At 43.6% G+C, this 18,395-nt stretch overlaps 1 protein-coding gene and 1 long non-coding RNA gene across 2 annotated transcripts in view; one reads left to right on the plus strand and one right to left on the minus strand.

Moving 5' to 3' along the window:
* Nucleotides 1-18,395, minus strand: part of RASGRF2 (Ras protein specific guanine nucleotide releasing factor 2) — a 133,517-nt gene that overhangs the window by 81,022 nt on the left and 34,100 nt on the right. The window contains exons 2-3 of the mRNA XM_053931976.1: nucleotides 11,753-11,859; nucleotides 48-195 (exon numbers count right to left, since the gene is read on the minus strand). Of these exons, the coding sequence (XP_053787951.1) occupies nucleotides 48-195; nucleotides 11,753-11,859 (255 nt within the window). The remainder of the gene's footprint in view (nucleotides 1-47; nucleotides 196-11,752; nucleotides 11,860-18,395) is intronic.
* Nucleotides 9,391-16,196, plus strand: LOC128781935 (uncharacterized). Its single transcript, XR_008428569.1, has 3 exons — nucleotides 9,391-10,248; nucleotides 15,239-15,476; nucleotides 16,067-16,196. It is a non-coding gene; the product is annotated as an uncharacterized LOC128781935 (long non-coding RNA).

An 18,395-nucleotide genomic window follows, 5' to 3' on the forward strand; every position in this document is an offset into this window, starting at 1 on the left:
CAGCAGAAGGCTCCCGTCAGTGACTGCCTGGTGGGTCTGGAGCTCACCTCCGACTTGAGCCTCTCGATCTCCGTGTCCTGGTCCTCCAGCTGGTGCCGGAGCTGGTTGGCCGCCACCTTCTCGGTCTCCACGATCTGCACCAGGTGGATGTACTTCTGCATCAGCACCTCCCGCTCGATCAGGATGTCCGAGTAGCTGCCAGAGAGAGATCAGGTCACTAAAAACAGCCACGTACTGGGGTTTAGTGGTTTTGGTTTAAGAAGGCTTCTGAAAAAGAACTGAAAAAAAAAAAAACAGGGAGTGATGCAGATGAAAACATGTTTTAAATTATTCCTCTTCTGTGCCCAAAGAACTGTTCACATTATTCATTATTCTTCTTTGCATGATAGCTGACTGTGCAAAACATTCCTACTGTTAGATATTTATTATTGTTACATATTCCCTGTTGTTAGATATTTACTACTGTTAGGTATTTACTACTGCTAGATATTTACTATTGTTAGATATTTACTATCATTAAATCTATAGTATTTAGTTAGATGTTTAGATAGATAGTCGATAGAAAATAGATAGTATTTAGTTAGATAGTTAGATATTTACTATTGTTAGATATTTGCTATCATTAAATCAATAAATAGTTATCTATTATTAAGTGCCTATTATTAGTAGATATTTAGAATAGAGACTCCACAGGGGGAGAAATGATGCCTTAAGTTTTAGCTTTCATATTTTCCAGATTCTGTACTGCATCACTATATAACTCTGAACTTCATATAAAGCCTTATATCTCCTCACAGTTTAGTTAGACAAAACAACCCTTTTCCGGCCCAATATATTTTTAATAAACACCTACTTTATTTCTTTATTCTGCCTAGCCTGTCTTCTAGGTGTCCTCTCAAGGCATCACAACCCCCTCATGGGACATGGACAGATAGCACGGCCCCACTGGCAATGAGCCTGCAAAGCCATGCTTGTTTGGTTTAAAATATAATATGCAGTGTGATCATAAACCACCCAAATCTTAATCACCAAATCACCCAAACTGAGACAGTTTAATATCCTTTTTACCCAGTTTCACAGTATTCAGCTACTGAGAGCAAGATAACTGCACTTTTTATGAGCTTCTAATTCTCGTGCTAAGAACTCGGTAAATTCAGTTTGTTTTACTTATTTTAAGGTCTTGATTCTTTCCCATCTTTTGGGAGGACTTGGGGGAGCATGTAGCACTTCATCAGAGCTATTCCTCTCCATCTGCCAGATCAATTTATGGAAGAATTCCCATCAAAACTGTCATTTTAGTGTGCTAACACATGTTTTAGTTTTTAGACCCTTTTAAAATTACGTAAATAAATGCCTTTAATCCAATCAGCATCAGGAACCACGGCATCAGTCTATCTTTTAGCTCTTGGGCAGCTCTTCCCTGAGAAGGGACAATATCCCTAGTGCAATCAGATGCCACGATCAGAGCACTACGTCAGAAATGCTTCCCAGCTTCAGGTAGAGGAGAAATCACTTTCTCCCTGTGCAGCATCTTCACCAGACTGACCCCGAAGCAGCAAAATCCAGACAGTTTGCTGCCTCTTACGCCAGGTTTTACAAAGGTTGTTCCTCTGAGAGTGACACAAATTTACAAGATAAAGACCCAACCAAACACAGCAGAATGGAGGCCCTAAATCATTGACAAGGGACCCCTCACTATTTGGTATCACCTCTTTTTCCCTTGCTGAGTTTGAGCACAGCATTTAACAGAAGGAACTATTAGGCAGCAAATATCTTCCTTTTAAATTTCTTCCTCCTTGTTATAGCACTCATAAAACAATGAAAATTTGCTAATACTGCGAGGCCCTTAAAATTGCAGCAATGTGCATCCTCCACAATGTGGTTTTCCTGTAAATATTTACTTGTATTTCAATCAGTGTTAGTGCACTTACACACTGGGGGGTGCCAATATTAACCACAGCTATTGAATTCAACACCTAACCTGGAAAATAAGCTTGGATTTTAAGAAATTAGGATAAGTTCCCACAGCTGTCAAAAAGTAAAAGTTTTTCCTCCGTGTACAGATTATAAAAAGAATAAGAAGTAAATTTAATTCTATTACAGCTGCTGTTATATTTTGACTCCTGCAGAAGTAAACAACACAGTGGAAAAAGGAAGGTCAGGCCACCACTTCCAAGAAGTTAAAAACATACATAAGTAAATCTGTCATGAAGCAATCCACTTATCACTCAGCTGTGCAAGAAACAGCAGCGAAGTATGAGATCAGTTCTTTAAAATTTTTCAAATTTTTTTGGTTTGTTTTGCAAGAATTCTGGGGTTTTTTTCAGAAACCAGAGTACTTCACCTCTTTGCACCCTAAAAAGGCATGTGTACATTCTAAAAATTGTCTGAATCAAAAGCACTAATCATGTCTGAGTTAGCACTACTTGTTTTACAATGTTATCAAGATAAAAATATATGTAATATGTAATAAAATGCTTTTATTTAAATTTAACATAAATAATCTTTCTTACCTAAAACCAAGTCCAGACAGGTGAAACAATCTCTTTTTCTATTCATCCTTTTCAAAAGGTTCTAGAAGTTTTGCTACCATTTGTTTTCAACACAAAATTTGAGGGGTTTCACTTTGGTTTTATTCCAACTGAGGAAAATTGTAGGAAAATAGTAGGACACAGACTCACAAAGGATGAACTGCTGATGTAGGACTCAAGATATTGTTACATACAGTGCTTCTCTTTCACTTTTTAGTTTCTTCCTTTAAGAGGGGAAGAAATTTATGTGTATTTCCAGGATTCTTTAAATGCATTCAGCTGGACAGCTTTGCTTTACTGGGGAATGAGAAACTTTGCTCTGGAAGACTGAAGTTTTTGTTCTTTTGAGATGCTCTTAGAGCAAATCAGTGGGGGGGCTTTGGCTGTCAAAAATGTCAGACTCAGCCTGGAAGCCAAACAACATCTCCTTCACTCCCATAATTAGCAGTACGAAGAAGAGTTAATTAGAAAAGCCTGTGTACACCTACACTAACTTATAATAGGCTAAATCCATTTTCCTTCCCAAAACTCCTCCTGGGAAAGGAAAAATCAGAGGCGTTTGGAATAAACTTCACATTCTTCCAACAGCCCCTTCCATCCATCCATCTCTCTGCATGCCTGAGTAGAGATCACCATGTCCAAATGTGTTGACCTGAATATCCAGAGTAATCCCAGGAGCCTTACAAGAGGACAGGGCATCAATACTGACATGAACACACATGTCTAAAAAACCCTTGCAAGAGAAAATTGTACCAAAATGTTCAGATGTCAAAGGAACACAGAGAAATATATAAAACAACTTGTAATCAGCCAGTCTAGGTCTGGTTTTCTGTCTGGGGCATCGTTTAATAGAAAAAAACAACTGCTGCAAGCCACAGCTTATATGAATTTTTATTAATATTTTATTGAGGGAAGCAATTCTGTAATGTCTAAAACATCCCAAAAGCTGAGGCTGAACCTGTCTACTACCATCATCTATAGGAACAGGGCTCAAACCAGGTATTTCAAGAACCTCTGACTGACTATCACCCACCACAGAGAGGAGAGGAAGAAATTAATAAAACCCTCCTAAAAAGTGCTGCACCATTTAGTCTCAGACATGCTCAGAAAACCTAGGAAAACTGGAGGAAGTTTAACCATAGCCTCATTATTAAGGTCTCCTTGCTCTGGCAGCAAGCCAGGATACAAGTTCCCGCAGTGCTACCAGCAAATACTTCTGAGTTTTGTCCCAAAATGAGACCAGAGTTATGGCTCATTGGAGCAGCCCATGCTAATTGCACTAAAGCTGCTCAGGCTGCTGGCAGAAGCAGGCATTTGGTCTGGCCACATCAAACCACCCTCCTGAAAAGCAAAATGCACAGCCTAACTCACTCCTTATGAAAACCAGGCTCTGGCTGTCTGGAAGGCAGAAGAAATTGCCTGCATCTGTCCCCACACCCACCTCGAGCAGCTGCAGGACTCCTTAACAGAGGAGAAAAAGCTTCCAGACAGGTTTTAAAGCCTGATGGCACAGTCACAGCCACAGCAGGGATGGGAACAGTAAAAGCTGCACTAGAACATAACCAACCCACCCCTGTGACTCCAAGCAAGGTGCCTTGGGGTGTGATCCAGGGTTCTGAGGGATCCCAGGGCCAGCCAGAGCCACAAGGCACCGTGAGAACTCCAGACCCCAAATGGTTTTTACTACATGATCCTTCTGAGCGAGAGGGTGAAATACCAGCTGGGAGACAGAGCCTTTGGAAAAGTGGGCCCAACAACCATGTCCATGGGGAATGGCTCACTCAGGAGCAGGGTGTGAGGGCAGGGAAGGCCACCCTGTTGTGTGGGATGGAGACTGTGCTGGAAGCACCTCTCATCAGCCAGTGTGTCACCCACCAGACTCACACCTCACACCAAAACCAGCTGTTCCCACTGTCCTGGCAGTGCAGCCAGGAAAATCGGACCATAGGAATTCATCCACAAACAAACTGTGGGAGAATGGCAGCCCACCCCACTGTGCAAAACTGAGACACAACTCAAAGCATGGGCAGCATGAATCACACAGTCGTGGCATGGGTTGGGTTGAAGGGACATTAAAGATCACCCAGTGCCACCCCTGCCATGGCAGGGACACCTCCCACTGCCCCAGGCTGCTCCAGCCCCAGTGTCCAATCTGGCCTTGAGCATTTCCAGGGATCCAGGGGCAGCCACAGAAGCTCTGGGCACCCTGTGCCAGGGTCTGCCCACCCTGCCAGGGAACAATTCCTTCCTAATATCAATTTTAACTCACTCTTTTAGTTTAAAACCATTTCCCCCCTCATCCTCTTGCTATCTGCCCATGTCCCTCTTTTTCGGGAGCCCCCTTTCAGAGGGAAGCTCATGAAAAGCTGCCACGAGGTGTGCCCAGAGTCCGGGGAAAGGCTCTCCACATCTCCTCCCTAAGGCTGAGAGCAGCCACCAACCACAGGGGTGTGAAACTTTTTATGGGCTACAGGGAAGAGCATTTCAGGGTGGTACAGATTTGTTACGGAAGTGCAGGAGCCAAAGGCAGGGAAAGGGAGGCATGGAATAGGTCTGAGGAGCAGGAAGCTTTGGAAAACACAGATAAGGGGATAAAAAGGGATAAAGGATCACAGGTAACCACAGTGATCAATAGACTTGTCTGGCCATGATCTGCACATCACCACCACTGCCCATCCCGCCTTCTCAGCAAATCCACTCCTCTCCTTGGTGAGGGGACTCTGTGTGCGCACCCCTGCAGCTCTCAGTGCCACTTTCTGCAGCTGGGACCAAGAGGCCACAGGTCCCTGTGGCACCAGTGGCACGCAGGAGGGGTGGGAGGTGTGAGCCTGGCCCGGGTGTGACCACCAGCCACGGCCAAGCCGGGCCAGCCAAGCGCTGGGGACGCGCCAAGGCCGGGCTGGACCAACAGGGACTTTCAGATTTGGCTGCTGGAGGGTGCCAGAGACCCAAACCAGCTCCTGGGAACACCACGGGCTAGGGTGGCTGGCTGAGAGATGGCTCTGCAGGCCCAGAAGGAGCCAAAGAGCAGCACAGGCACTTGCAGGGCGATGCCTCAGGTTTTAGCTTTTATATTTTTAAAATCCTGCACTGCTTTGGGGTATAACTCTAAGCTCCACACACAGTGTCAGTTGCTGTCTTCACGTTTTGGTCAAAACAATTTCTCTGGGCCTGAAACTCAAGGACACCTGACAGCCTCAGGCCCCAAAAGTATAAACAAAGTGAATTGGGGGGGAGCAAACTGGGGGTGAATGACTTCATCACCTGGAGCTGGAATGGGAGGATGAACCCCTGAAATGCAAATGGATCAAACTTATAATTGTGGGAAAAACTCGTGAGCATTGTCCACCTTGGGTGCAGCCACTGGGAGGCTTCTGAGTGTCCAAACTGTACCAGTTGATTGCCTTCAATAAATACCCACTTTATTCTCCCAATCTTGCCTAGCCTCTGTTCCAGGCAGCCACTCCGAGGCATCACAGGGTCCAGGAGCAGCCCCTGGACAACCTGCACAGCTCAGGGATTCCTGGGGGGCTCACGCTGGGTGTCTGTACTGGATGCACCCCTCTGCCTTCACTTACAGCCCACCAGAAACCACAGAATCGTGGTTTTTAAAGCACCAGGCCTCAGCTAATACAGTTTTACTGACAGCAAGGCATCAGCACAGGGCAGCTCTGAGCTGCCACACTGAGCTTACAAGCACCTGCAAAACACTGTGTAAAATACACAGCAAAGTGTGCCTGCAAATCTGAGAGAAAGCCTTTCTGCTTCTGTTTGTTCTTAATTTTAAATTGCCAGTTAGAGGGCAGTAGTTCCTCGTACACTTTAAACAGTGACCCAGCTGAAGGAATTATTCCCATTTTCCTCCCTGCTCTTCTCCCACATCACCTGTGCAGTGAGCAGACCTGGAGGAATGAGATTGATTACAACTAAGCGGGCAATAAATTTAAAAAGCACATTTCCCTTCCCAATCATTTTCCCAATTAAGTTCATACTTGTGCCCACATGAAAGAAGGGTTTTTATTCCCACACGTGGTAAATTTAAGACTTTGGAATAAGCTAAAGTAGAGAAGTCCAATAAATTTTAGTAATACTGCATTAATATGAAAAAAAAAAAAAGAGTTTTTGAGCTAAATGCAAAAAGACCTTAAAATATAGAAGATTTTGTAAGAGAGAGTGATAAGTACACCTCAGTGTATTGAGGGTGAGACAGATTTTTTCATAAGAGAACAAGTTCTGGAAGAAAGCCAAAACCAGGACTTCCCAAAGCAGTCACTGACAGAGGAATTAGGACTTGCCAGGAATAAATCCTCCTGCCCAAAAATGTAGCTCAGAAAGAGCAAACCATGCTCTGTCACCCTGGTTATTATTGAGAAACAAAATTAGTGAAAATTCAAATAAAATGGAAGGAGAAGAAAAGTACGTACAGGTGTGGAACTGATAATGAGGTTCCACTAAAATATTCTGGATTAAATATCCCACTTCCTGCTCAAAAGCCAAACAATCCCCCATGTGAGGAGAGGGCTCTAGGGACAGGAGCAATGGACAACATCACAGCAGAAAAGACCTTTTAATTAGGTACAGCATCCAAATAAAATTTTTATTTACTCAGAGTGGACCATGGGGTGCACTGAGACTGGAGCATCCTTTTATCAACACTCTGTTTACAACTGACAAAGTAAATTAGACATGGAAGAAATTTTAATCGCTACAAATATGTGTTGGGGAAAAAAAATCATGAAAAGCAGTCCAAAATTAGGTTTTCTATGTGCCAATCTAAGAAAACAAAAAGCCTCAACTACCTGAATTGCACTGTCTCACCTAACACAGGGATTACCACAGCTCCTCATGAGGATATTACTCTCTGGAAAGCAATTAAATACTTCCCTTTCTCAAATGTCAGCATATTCACATGGAACAAGATGTTCCCAGGTCTCTTTTTCAATATAAGAGTAGTGCCAGTATTCTCAATGCCTCCTACAATTTGTAACTAAGACACCTGAGATAGTACAAAGAAGCATCTTTAAAGTGCTACATAAAATGCCATTCATCAGTTCCTAAAAAAACCCTTAGGTTAGGCTCAAATCAACAGTGGCACTTCTGAAGTTGCCAAAACTTCTCCCATTTGTCAAAAACACAGATAAACTCAAGGGAAAAGGTCTAGATCATGATGAAGGCAAAATTCAATCCCTAAAGACAATCTGTGCTCTTTTGTTCCATTAAGTTGGCAAGAAAAGTCTTACACAATACTCAAAAACTATTACTTTAGCCTCTTTTTATGTATCTTCAGCAAAAGACCCAACGGTTTAGTAACTAATTAGAAACTCCAGGCTGTTCTGCTCCACACAATGCAAAGCAAACAAAAGCAGTGAAGTAGAAAATCATCAGAGCAAGGAGGTAACCCACAATAGGAAATGACACTCCATGCTTACCAAGTAAATTTTACTCTTTTTTTTTTTTTTTTTTTGGTCACTTGTTGGAATTTTGTCCAAGAAAACACAAGAAGGGCGTGTCCGTATCCCTGGGAAATCTCCCCATGAAAATTTAGATACCTGTGCAGAAAAGGTGATTAAGAAAATCCCCTAAATGGCACAGGACCATGAGACTGTCCCTCACAGAGATGTCCAATATCATCAGGAGGTAGGTCCAAAAAAGGTGGAAACGGGCAAATAGCAAAAGGGTTAGAGATAAAAATACTAATCGTAGTTACCTCAGAGACCCAGCTGTCCTGTAAAGCCTGGTGGCTTTACAGGTTCTTATTACAAAATTAAATTACTTTAAATTACAACTCCCTGGTGGAGTCAAATGTCCTGATGCTGAATGTAACAACCAACTTCGCTGCAAGTTCTCATTATTGTCAGCTGTGCATTGTTTACCATTGCCTTAATTTCATGTCAGTTTCTACCTTGAAAATTCCTGTGTGACACATTTACAGACTGAACTACAAGGGGCAAAAGGTTTGCCTCGTGTTATGAAGCTCTTCTTGCTTACACACCTTTTACACTAGGCAATGGAGAAGAATCCCAGGATCAGTGAGGTTGGAAAATCCCTCTCAGACACTGAGCCCCAGCTGTGCCCCCATCCCCACCTTGTCCCCAGCCCAGAGCTCCGAGTGCCACCTCCAGGGATTCCTGGGACACCCCCAGGGATGGGCACTCCAACCCTCCCTGGGCACTTCCAATCCCTGACCCCCTTTCCATGGGGAAATTCCTGCTGCTGCCCACCCTGAGCCTGCCCTGGCCCGGCCTGAGGCCGTTCCCTCTCCTCCTGTCCCTGTCCCCTGGGATGACCCCAAATCCCCCCAGCTGTCCCCTCCTGGCAGGGAAAGGTTGTGGCAAAACCAAAGTGATGCTGCAGAGGGGGAAGCCCAGGATGCTGCTGTCCCTGAACACCACGAGCACGAGGCAAAAAGCCCTGCTCCCTTCCTCACTCACTGTCAGTAGGATGCCTTGATTTAGCTTTTACAGCTTTCAAATCCCTGACTGCATTAGTGGATAGCTCTAAACTCCAAATAGAGTGCTAGCTACTAGCTTCACATTTTGGTCAAAACAATCCCTCTGGGCCTGAAACTCAAGGACACCTGACAGCATCAGGCCTCAGAAGTATAAACAAAAGTGAATTGAGGGGAGCAAACTGGGGGTGAATGACTTCATCACCTGGAGCTGGAATTGGAGGATGAACCCCTGAAATGCAAATGGACCAAACTTATAACTGTGTGAAAAACTCGTGAGCATTGTCCACCTTGGGTGCAGCCTCTGGGAGACTTCTGACTGCTCAAGATGGACCTTGTGAAGGCCTTTAATAAGCACCCACTTTAGTCTCCTAATCTTATCCAGCCACTCCAAGGCATCAAGCACTGCACAGCAAAAGCTGTCCCACACCAGGACAAGCCCTGGGGCTGTGGCTGTCACACAGGGGACAGCCCTGAGCTCCAGGGACCCCCAAGGCACGCCATGATGTGGCCACCCAGGGCTGTCCTGGGAGAGGACACAGCCACGCTCACTGGCACCACTGATGCCTTAAGCTTAAACTTTCATATTTTCCAGACTCTGCACTGCATTGGTGTGTAACTCTTGAGCTTCATGTAAAGTGTCAGCAGCTCTCCTCCACAGCTCAGTCGCACAGAACAATCCTTTCCCAGCCCCAGAACCAAGGACACCGCTGCAGCTCCAGGCCCAAAAAGTGCAAACAGCAAAAAGGCCCAAAATGCCCAAAAAGTGCAAAAAACAGGGAATTGAGGAGAGCAACTGGGAGGATGGGACTGCACAACCTGGAGCTGGAATTGGGCAATGAACCCCAATGTGGAAATGGACCAAAACTTGTAAAAGTGTGAAAACTCGTGACTCAGAGTCCATCTTGGGTCCATCTTGGGTGGAGCCTTGGCCAGACTTTTGTGCTGCCCAAGGTGCATCCTTTGAAGGCCTTCTAATAAATACCCACTTTATTGCTTTAACACTGCCTAGCCTCTGCTCCAGGCAGCCTCTCCAGGCACCACCAGCACCAAGAGGAGGACACAGATCCCAGAGCTGGCTGCCCAGGCAGCGCCAGGCCTGCAGCCCCAGGGCCTCACTTCACAAGCTCTAAATTAAAAACTACGAGCTGCTCATGTTCAATTTTAGTTCTGAAGCAGAATCACTTCTGTTTACATGGCTCATGTCCTAAGCAATCCGGGAGCTGCCTGGCTCCTTGTGCGTTACCATGGCACTGCAGATTAGCTGAGGTGAGTGTGGATGGGAGGAGGCTGCAGAAAGTGCATTTCAGCAGCAGCTCTGCCTCCTGTTATAAATGACAAATACAGTTATTGGCTTTCACATTTACGTATTAGCTTTTGTTTTGCAAGTTATTATTGATCACAAAGTTCCTGATATAGTACAATTTGTAATTCATTTTAGCTGCTTTTTCGTATTCTATAATCTGTCAGTTTATGTATGCACTGTATAGTTTATATAAATAGAAAATAGTAATTTGATAAGTATATGATATCTTAGGCCATAGCATAATGTTAAAATGCTTTTATGTAACTAACTCAGAGAATGGTGTAAGATAATTATGTGGTTCCTTGCATTTCTAGACTATCTGAGCGGTAAAATAAGAGTGACAAAAACCAGAACCCAATTTACTGACTCCTCGTTACCACGGAGTGTAAAAACAACAGGGTGGAACCACAAGAAGAAATAAAATATATTGGTTGAATTTACAAGATGGCATGAAGACAAGTCAAAGGTTAAAACCAAGCAAAAGAACACCTAAACCCAAAGGAATGTTTGAATATATACATATTCAGCTCAAACTCTTATGAATGTGCATGTACCCCCTGTAATGTAACAGTATATAGGGAACATGGTTTAAGTTAAGGGTGTGCTTTTGGCAAATAGCCAAGCACCCCAGGACTGGATTTTTATCCCTTTTACCCCTTATTAAACTTTTAGGAATTTTGAAGAGTGAACATCATTTCTCCTAAGACCTGCATTCGTCAGACCTTCAGTGAGATGACTTTAATTTAGATTACACCTAAACTGTGGCCACTTGCCACACAGGCCTCTCCTCAGGCACAGACTACTGCATGGCTCAAGGTCCTAAAACATCCCTTTCCATAAAACGGTGGTTCAGGTGGCTCAGAATTTCAGTTTTGAAGTCAAAATTTTATTTGTCACACTTCATCATCTTAGTGGCTTGACGTCCTCTTTCTTACATTTATTTCTCAGTAAGAGTTTTTAAGGGAAAACTCATTTATTCATCTGTCATATCATTAATTTCCTCATTCACATGACACACTTGTCTCTAACATAAGACTAATCCTAGGGCTTCTTTCTAATAAAATAATGTTCTCCCTGAACTAATTTCAACTGCAGCACAATTGCTTATGAAAGATAAAAGACAGTGAAATAAGCATTGAATGTTAAAGGTGTTTTTTTCCTATAAGGTACTCGTGAATTGCAAACAGCATCCAACTAATATATGTAAACATCTCTTTCTGTTTGGAAGGTGGGTTTAGGTTCTCAAAGTATTATCCATTTATCTGTAATAAGATGGATCAGAGGGTCACAAATCGAGTTTCATACCTTGCTTGGTGAATAGCTTGGTGAATACTCATGAATTGCAAACAGCATCCAACTAATATATGTAAACATCTCTTTCTGTTTGGAAGGTGGGTTTAGGTTCTCAAAGTATTATCCATTTATCTGTAATAAAATGGATCAGAGGGTCACAGACGAGTTTCATACCTTGCTTGGTGAATAGCTTCTACCCACTCATCCCCATCAGCCTCATCCTCACAACGCAGCTCCAGTGGCTTCTGCCCCTCATGGCCAAAGAGAACAGTAAAGTAATGCTGCAAATTACAAGAAGGGGAAAAAAAGGTTCAGAAGAAACTCTTAAATGAAAAAGATAGATAAAGTTTAGAAAATAAACAAAAAATGACCAAACAAAAAAAAAATATAAAACACAAAAGACATCCCACCCAGCAAGTAAAAACCACCCAAAGACTTTCTATACTCAGCCCAGTGCGCTGCCAGCCCAAAGAAGATGTGTTTTAAGTTTTAGTCTTGAAACATGGATTGAAGTTAAAACTACCCTGAAAATATTCCCCTGTGTATCAAGGTAATAGCTTTCATGTACTCATTGATAACTTATTGTTCTTAAACTCCCACATCCAAGACAACAAAACACAATTCCCTGAAGAGCTCCTACAGCCAAGTACAATAACAGAACCACAGCGCGGTGTCTGCAGTTCTCTCTCGCATTTTTTTAACCCAAAACTTCCCTCACAAGCCAGCGTGGGGACCCAAGCCTGGAACCACCACCACCTCCTCCCAAAAATGCAGACTCTGCACTGGCTCCAGTTTATTCCCCACCTTCCCACAAGAACAGGGACCCTCCTCATCCATCGCACTCCCAAAACATGTTTTCCCCTCTCCCAAGAAGCCTCACCCATAACTGTACGGCAGCTACCTTTTGTTTGCACAAGAAAATGCTATTCACCCAAAATCTGGCATTTCTTGCATGAAGGGCATTGCCCTGCTGAGTTCCACAGAACTTTCAAGGAGCCACTTTTCATTTGCCACTGTCAGAATGCAGCATTACCAGAATTAGCTGGTGGGGAGGGAAGAGCCACCTTAGCTCCCATTTCACAGGGATGGTTATTTAGAACCTTATTTTGCACAACTTGTGTACCAGCTTACAGCCAGGCAGCAAACAGGCTTCTTCCAGCTCGGCTGAAAACAGGTCAGAAAATATGCCACCTAAACACACACCTTTAATTTCCACAGGTGCCCTAAATGCACCCTTTAGAAATCCAGACGTTTCACAGGCAGGAGGACGAGTGAGGGTCATAAAAACATCTGGGTTTGGGTCTGAGGTAATTCAGGAGCAATTCTGACTGCACTTCTCTGGATCCCTCCACTGTCCTCACTGCCCAGAACTCCCCCAGCCCTCGCCCACCTCCACACCTGTGCACAGGGAACAGAAATTCCTGTCTGGGCTCCAACTCGAGCCAAACTCGAGCACTCCTACATTTGGCTTCCTTTTGGGTAACATGAGCATAAAAAAAGGCATTCCATGAGGAGAAATTACTCACTCGTGCATTGTATTAGTTTGTTAAACATCACTACATGTAAACAAAGCACTCTTCAAGCAGAAGGGCACCAGAACTGCAGGATTGCAGACAATCACAACAGAATTGAGGACAAATCAGAAGCAGCCTTCACATTTAACAGGCTTTAACCAAAGGAAGGTCAGGTTCAGACCTGTTAAGTCTCAGAAATTAAATTGCTCCAGAGCCCAAATAATAAATGAGTACAAGGACGATCTTATAACCTCTGGGGTTTCAAAAGAACCTGAACACCATGAACAGGAAGGAAAAACCCATTTAATCAGGTCCATAGGATTCTCCATAGCAGTGAAAGATAAAAACTTTTACAACAATACAGTGCAGTTGAAAATAACCTACAGCACAGTGAAAAGTGCAGCAAGATTACACACAAATGTGCTCTGTTTATAGAGTGGAATAGTCTATTTTAAAAAGCATATTTAAAGATAAATCACACTGTTCAGCACTGCATATTATGTAACAAGTTATTTGCGTTTCATAAAGCTGCTACATATAAAATTAGAATAAAGACACAAGTGCAGACAAGCACTGGATTTAATCCCATTGTGTGGGGATTCAAGTTAAAGGGAGAGACAGTATCAGAGTCCTCCCTACTTTTGAAGTGCAGCAATTCAGACCTCTGTAAAGCAAGACTTGCAGTGATCTCATGTCACAGAATTTAAACTCAGAGGTGTGCAGTAACCATGGTGACAGGCACGCCAGAAACACACAGTCAGACCAAGAAAATGCATAATTTAAACTAACTTAGAGGGCAACCACAGCAGGCCTGGACCCAATGGCAACTACAGCTAAATTACAGACAGCATTTGTTTTGAAATCACCTACATCCGTCAGCCCCCCAAACAGGCATATTGCATTCAAGCATCAGCATCAGCTCTCACTTCATTTATCCAGAAATAGTCAACTCTAGATCAACAAAAGTGCAAGAAAAATATCATAACATGCCTCTAAAAAGAATCTCAAAGTCATCTTTAAATCCTCTTTTCAAACTAAGTGTTGCTCACTTAAAAATCTAATTTACTACAAGAAAATAAGATGGTATCTGTGATGCACTATTACATTATCCAGTAAGTGCTGTATGTGAGTGGGCCTGTATATATAATTACACAGAGACAATATAATTTTAGCACTGCCATTCAGTGCCAAACAGTTCAGCTTGCACATCACTGCAGCACAGTACAGGTAAAAAAACACCCTTCTGCATACACACCATGCTTTTCCTGAAGGGAAAACAGTAAATATTTAAGCACTGTAGCACATATTTACATCAACTGCCCTCATCACCATCATTATCCTGTCTGTTGGATACCAGGAACACACTTGTGTTTCAAGTTCAGCTAGACAATTTTGTTGTTTATGTTTATTCTGAAAACCACTGGAACCATAGAAGGGAATATGAACAACCTGTGTTTTGACATAAAACAAATTAAGTAATTTCACTTCAAGGTGTCTTTTCAGTATTCAGGTGCACACAAGTGACACAGCAAGGCTTCATTTGCACAAAAACACCTTTGGCAGAGTTTTTGAAGGTAAAGCTGGGGAAAAATGAAAAGAGAGGAGGGAAAGCTTCAGGTACCTGGCACAGGTATGAAGGCACGACTGACAGCCAAGGGAAGAGTTAAGGGACATCAGGAGCACTGGTCTGTGTCACTCCTTGGCTCCTACCTGGGGCCAACCAGAGTTTTTCCCTGCAGTGAAGGAGGAATGAAGAAGGAGCTGATGGGTGCCTGCTGCAGAGACAAGGCTGGAGCCAGGCTCAGACTCTGGGTGCAGAAATTCCTGGGCTGCCCAGCAGCTCACAGCACAACTCTGCCCTTACAAAACTGCCCAAGTGTTCAAAGCGAGGCAGCAAAACCTCTGCAGCTCCAACATTTCCCCTTCAGAGGGAAAAAAAAATTGTTCTGATTACAAAAAGAATCAATCAAACAAACTCTCAGAAAAAAAAAAGTACAACACAGCAAACAAACAAACAAACAAAACCACACACACAAAACAACCCCACAAAGAAATAAAAATCAAAAAGCCAATTTAAAAGAACCCATAGAAAAAAAAAATTAACCCAAATGATACATGCCCTGTAACAGAAATACTGCTTTTTCAGAGGTCAGTGAGTGTTGATGCCCCAAACAACCTCCAGAGTGAAGCACTGAGGGACCCAGAGGATTCCCTGTCACAGGCAGGGAATGCCACCTGGCAGCTCCACTGCCAGCTCCTTGCCTTCAGCTCCTCCTGGATTCAGCTTTCCCTGCCCAGGAGGCAAAGCTCACACTGGGGAAACGATGCAAGAGTCAGCAGTGCTTTTGATGTCCCACCCTCCCATCAGCAGGGCCAGCCAACAGGTAAATTATGTTCCAAGGGGCTCCAGGGTGACACCAAACTGCCCTGTGAACTTTCAGAGCGTGTGTGTGGGTGTGGCAATAGATACCTGCCCATGGTTTGCCCTTCCCTAAGCTTTCCTTGCTAAACGTAAAACCAATTTATAATAATGCACTGTGAAATTGTCGCTTTAAAACTTAGTTGTGCCATGATCTGGCCAGGTGTTATTTCCCAATCTTTCACCAATTCATTGCAGTCCTGGCTTAACTATTCAAGCCAGGACGTTGAGAGTAAGTTAAAAAGAAAATTATAGGAGTCAATATTGATAAGAATGGAAACCAGAGATGAAAAACAATGGGGGAAAATTTGTCTGTGTACCAAGATTGCGACCAAAACATTAAGAGCCATAACAAAAGCCTGTCATCAATGTGAGGCATAAGGAAGCTTAATCATTTGCCATGTATTTAAGGCTTATATTCACTGCCTGATGTTTGCAAGGGTGTGTTGCAAACCTTTGATGCTGGAAAAGGTGGCAGAGGTGATTAATTAAAATTTAACATGACTAGCTAAAAATATTTATTGTTCTTGACTTCTAAAGACATTTTCATTTCAGAACCTGTAAGCCTGTGTGCAACCTGAAGTGCAAGTAAATTACTGAGCAGAAGAGAACAATCACTGCAGCAACTGAAAACTCCTCAGTAATCCCAGAAGGAAAAGCAGCAAATTGCAGTCTAAATCAAAGCAGCTTATGCTATCCAAGGACACATTAACTCATGGAGTTTTCAGATGTGTTCTACTGACAGTATTTTGCCCAGCTTCTGAAACACAATACAAAAGCTGAATTCTGTATTACTCACATCCTGGGGAAAGGGAAGGAAAAGAAGGGGAAATGTTGGGAAGAAGGCAGCATCTCTAGAAGGGAATAAGTGGGCAAGAATGAACGTGTGCAGGTGAGGGAAATGTTTGGGGGAGAAGGCAGCAGTGCCTCACAGAGAGAGATCATTTATAACAACACGTGGTGAATGGTTTCAACAAGAGGAGGGTGAGATGGGATATTGGGAAGGAGTTGTTCTCTGGCAGGGTGGGGAGGCTCTGGGATGGAGGGGAGGCCCTTGGATCCCTGCAAGTGTCCCAGGACACGTTGGTATTGTAAATGCAGGTGAGCCCGGTGGGAAGAAATGCTGGTGTCTGACTCCAGCTCAGAAGGCTGAATGGTTTCTTTATTAGAACTATGCTAGAATACATTAATATACTATTTACAGGAGATACTAAAACTACAAACCTACTTGTTCTAACACCATATCTAACTCACTCACAGCTCGTGCCCCTCTCTGAGAGCGCAGCCACAGGTGGGTTGGATTGGATTGGGTTGGATTGGATTGGATTGGATTGGCCACCAGGCCCAAACAATCCTCACCAGAATCCAACCAAGCAATCACCCCAGGGAAACAATTCTCCAAACACATTCCACATGGGAAAAACAAGGAGCAGACATAGAAATTTTCTCTTTCTTCTCTCTGTGCTCCTCTATGAAAAATCCTGAGAGAGAGAAGAATGTGCCTGCCACAGGTTGGAGTAGCCTGGGGCACTGTGAGGTGTCCCTGCCATGCCAAGGGTGGGATGGATGGGATGTAAGGTCCCTTCCAACCCAAACCATCCTGTAATTCCATGGCTGTGCCAGCAGCATGGTGGGCAGGAGGGTCCCTCTCTGCCACAGAAGATTCCCCCATGCTGGGACTTGCTGTGCCACCACTCCTGGCAGGAAATCCACATCCCATTGCTGCTAAATTAGCATGAGAACGGGTTGATGACAGCACTGAGAATTCATTTTGAAGTTTCCAGGGAGACCTACTGAGCCAACACATTTCATGCTTGTATCACACCAATTAGTAGAAGCTATAATGAGAACAGGATTAGTGGACATCAGAATTAACACAATGTACTCGGGAAGAGTCAGATGGTTTTTGTACAAAGATGGCATCTCCTGTAAACCCAGAGGAGCTCTCAGAAGGGTCAGCAGGTGTTTGGATTGCAACAAAAACAGTTTTCACAATGATTTTGACAGATATTTAGGGAAATGCTTAAGCATCTATGACTTAAAAGAAAAAACAGGTGAAAAAAAAGAAAAAGGAAAAAAAAATCTGATCAAAGGCTAGGAAACTGTTGGAATATTGGGCCATCTGTCAGTTCTTAGAATGAAACAAAGTCATCAAAGGACTTCCTTGAGGAATTCTGTTGAGGACTGGGGCAGCCATTACAAAGGATGATAAAGTCTGTAAATTATTTCAGATAGTAATGATGAGAATGTATTATTAAGAATTTCAACAGTAACTGAGTTACTGGACTGCAAGATGGCAGATGGAATTAATTGTCACAAACACAAAGGCACACACGTGAGGAAAGACATTTCAGGCTTCACATGTGGAAGGATGCACTCAGGAGCAAGATCCCAGGGAAAAGTTCCATGAGAACACCATCCCAATGCTCAGCAATGCCAAAAGAAGCAAATCAGACTACAGGGATGGCTGGGAAAGAAACAGAACTAAGTGAACAAGGCAGTTACACTATGAAACACCCTGAACACCATGGGTACTTTTGGACTTTTCACACAGACATAAATTGGGACAGGTTCAGAAAAAAAAAAAAACCAGAAGTGGTGTGGAAAGGGTTGAGTATGTCCCAGCTGGGTAAGTAGAAACTTAATCTGGGACTCTTCAGCACAGAGAAAGGACAAGGGATGATGGTTTTGAGATGAAGGAGGCCAATTCAGACTGGATATGGGGAAGGAGAATTTCACCATGAGGGCGGAGAGGCCCTGGCACAGGGTGCCCAGGAGGAGGTGGGTGCCCCACCCCTGGAGACACTCAAGGTGTGGCTGGACAGGGCTCTGACCCACCTGACCAAGGTGAGGAAGTCACAGTTCATTGCAGGGAGTGTTGGAC

Source organism: Vidua chalybeata, chromosome Z (assembly GCF_026979565.1).
Source record: "Vidua chalybeata isolate OUT-0048 chromosome Z, bVidCha1 merged haplotype, whole genome shotgun sequence".
NCBI lineage: Eukaryota > Metazoa > Chordata > Aves > Passeriformes > Viduidae > Vidua > Vidua chalybeata.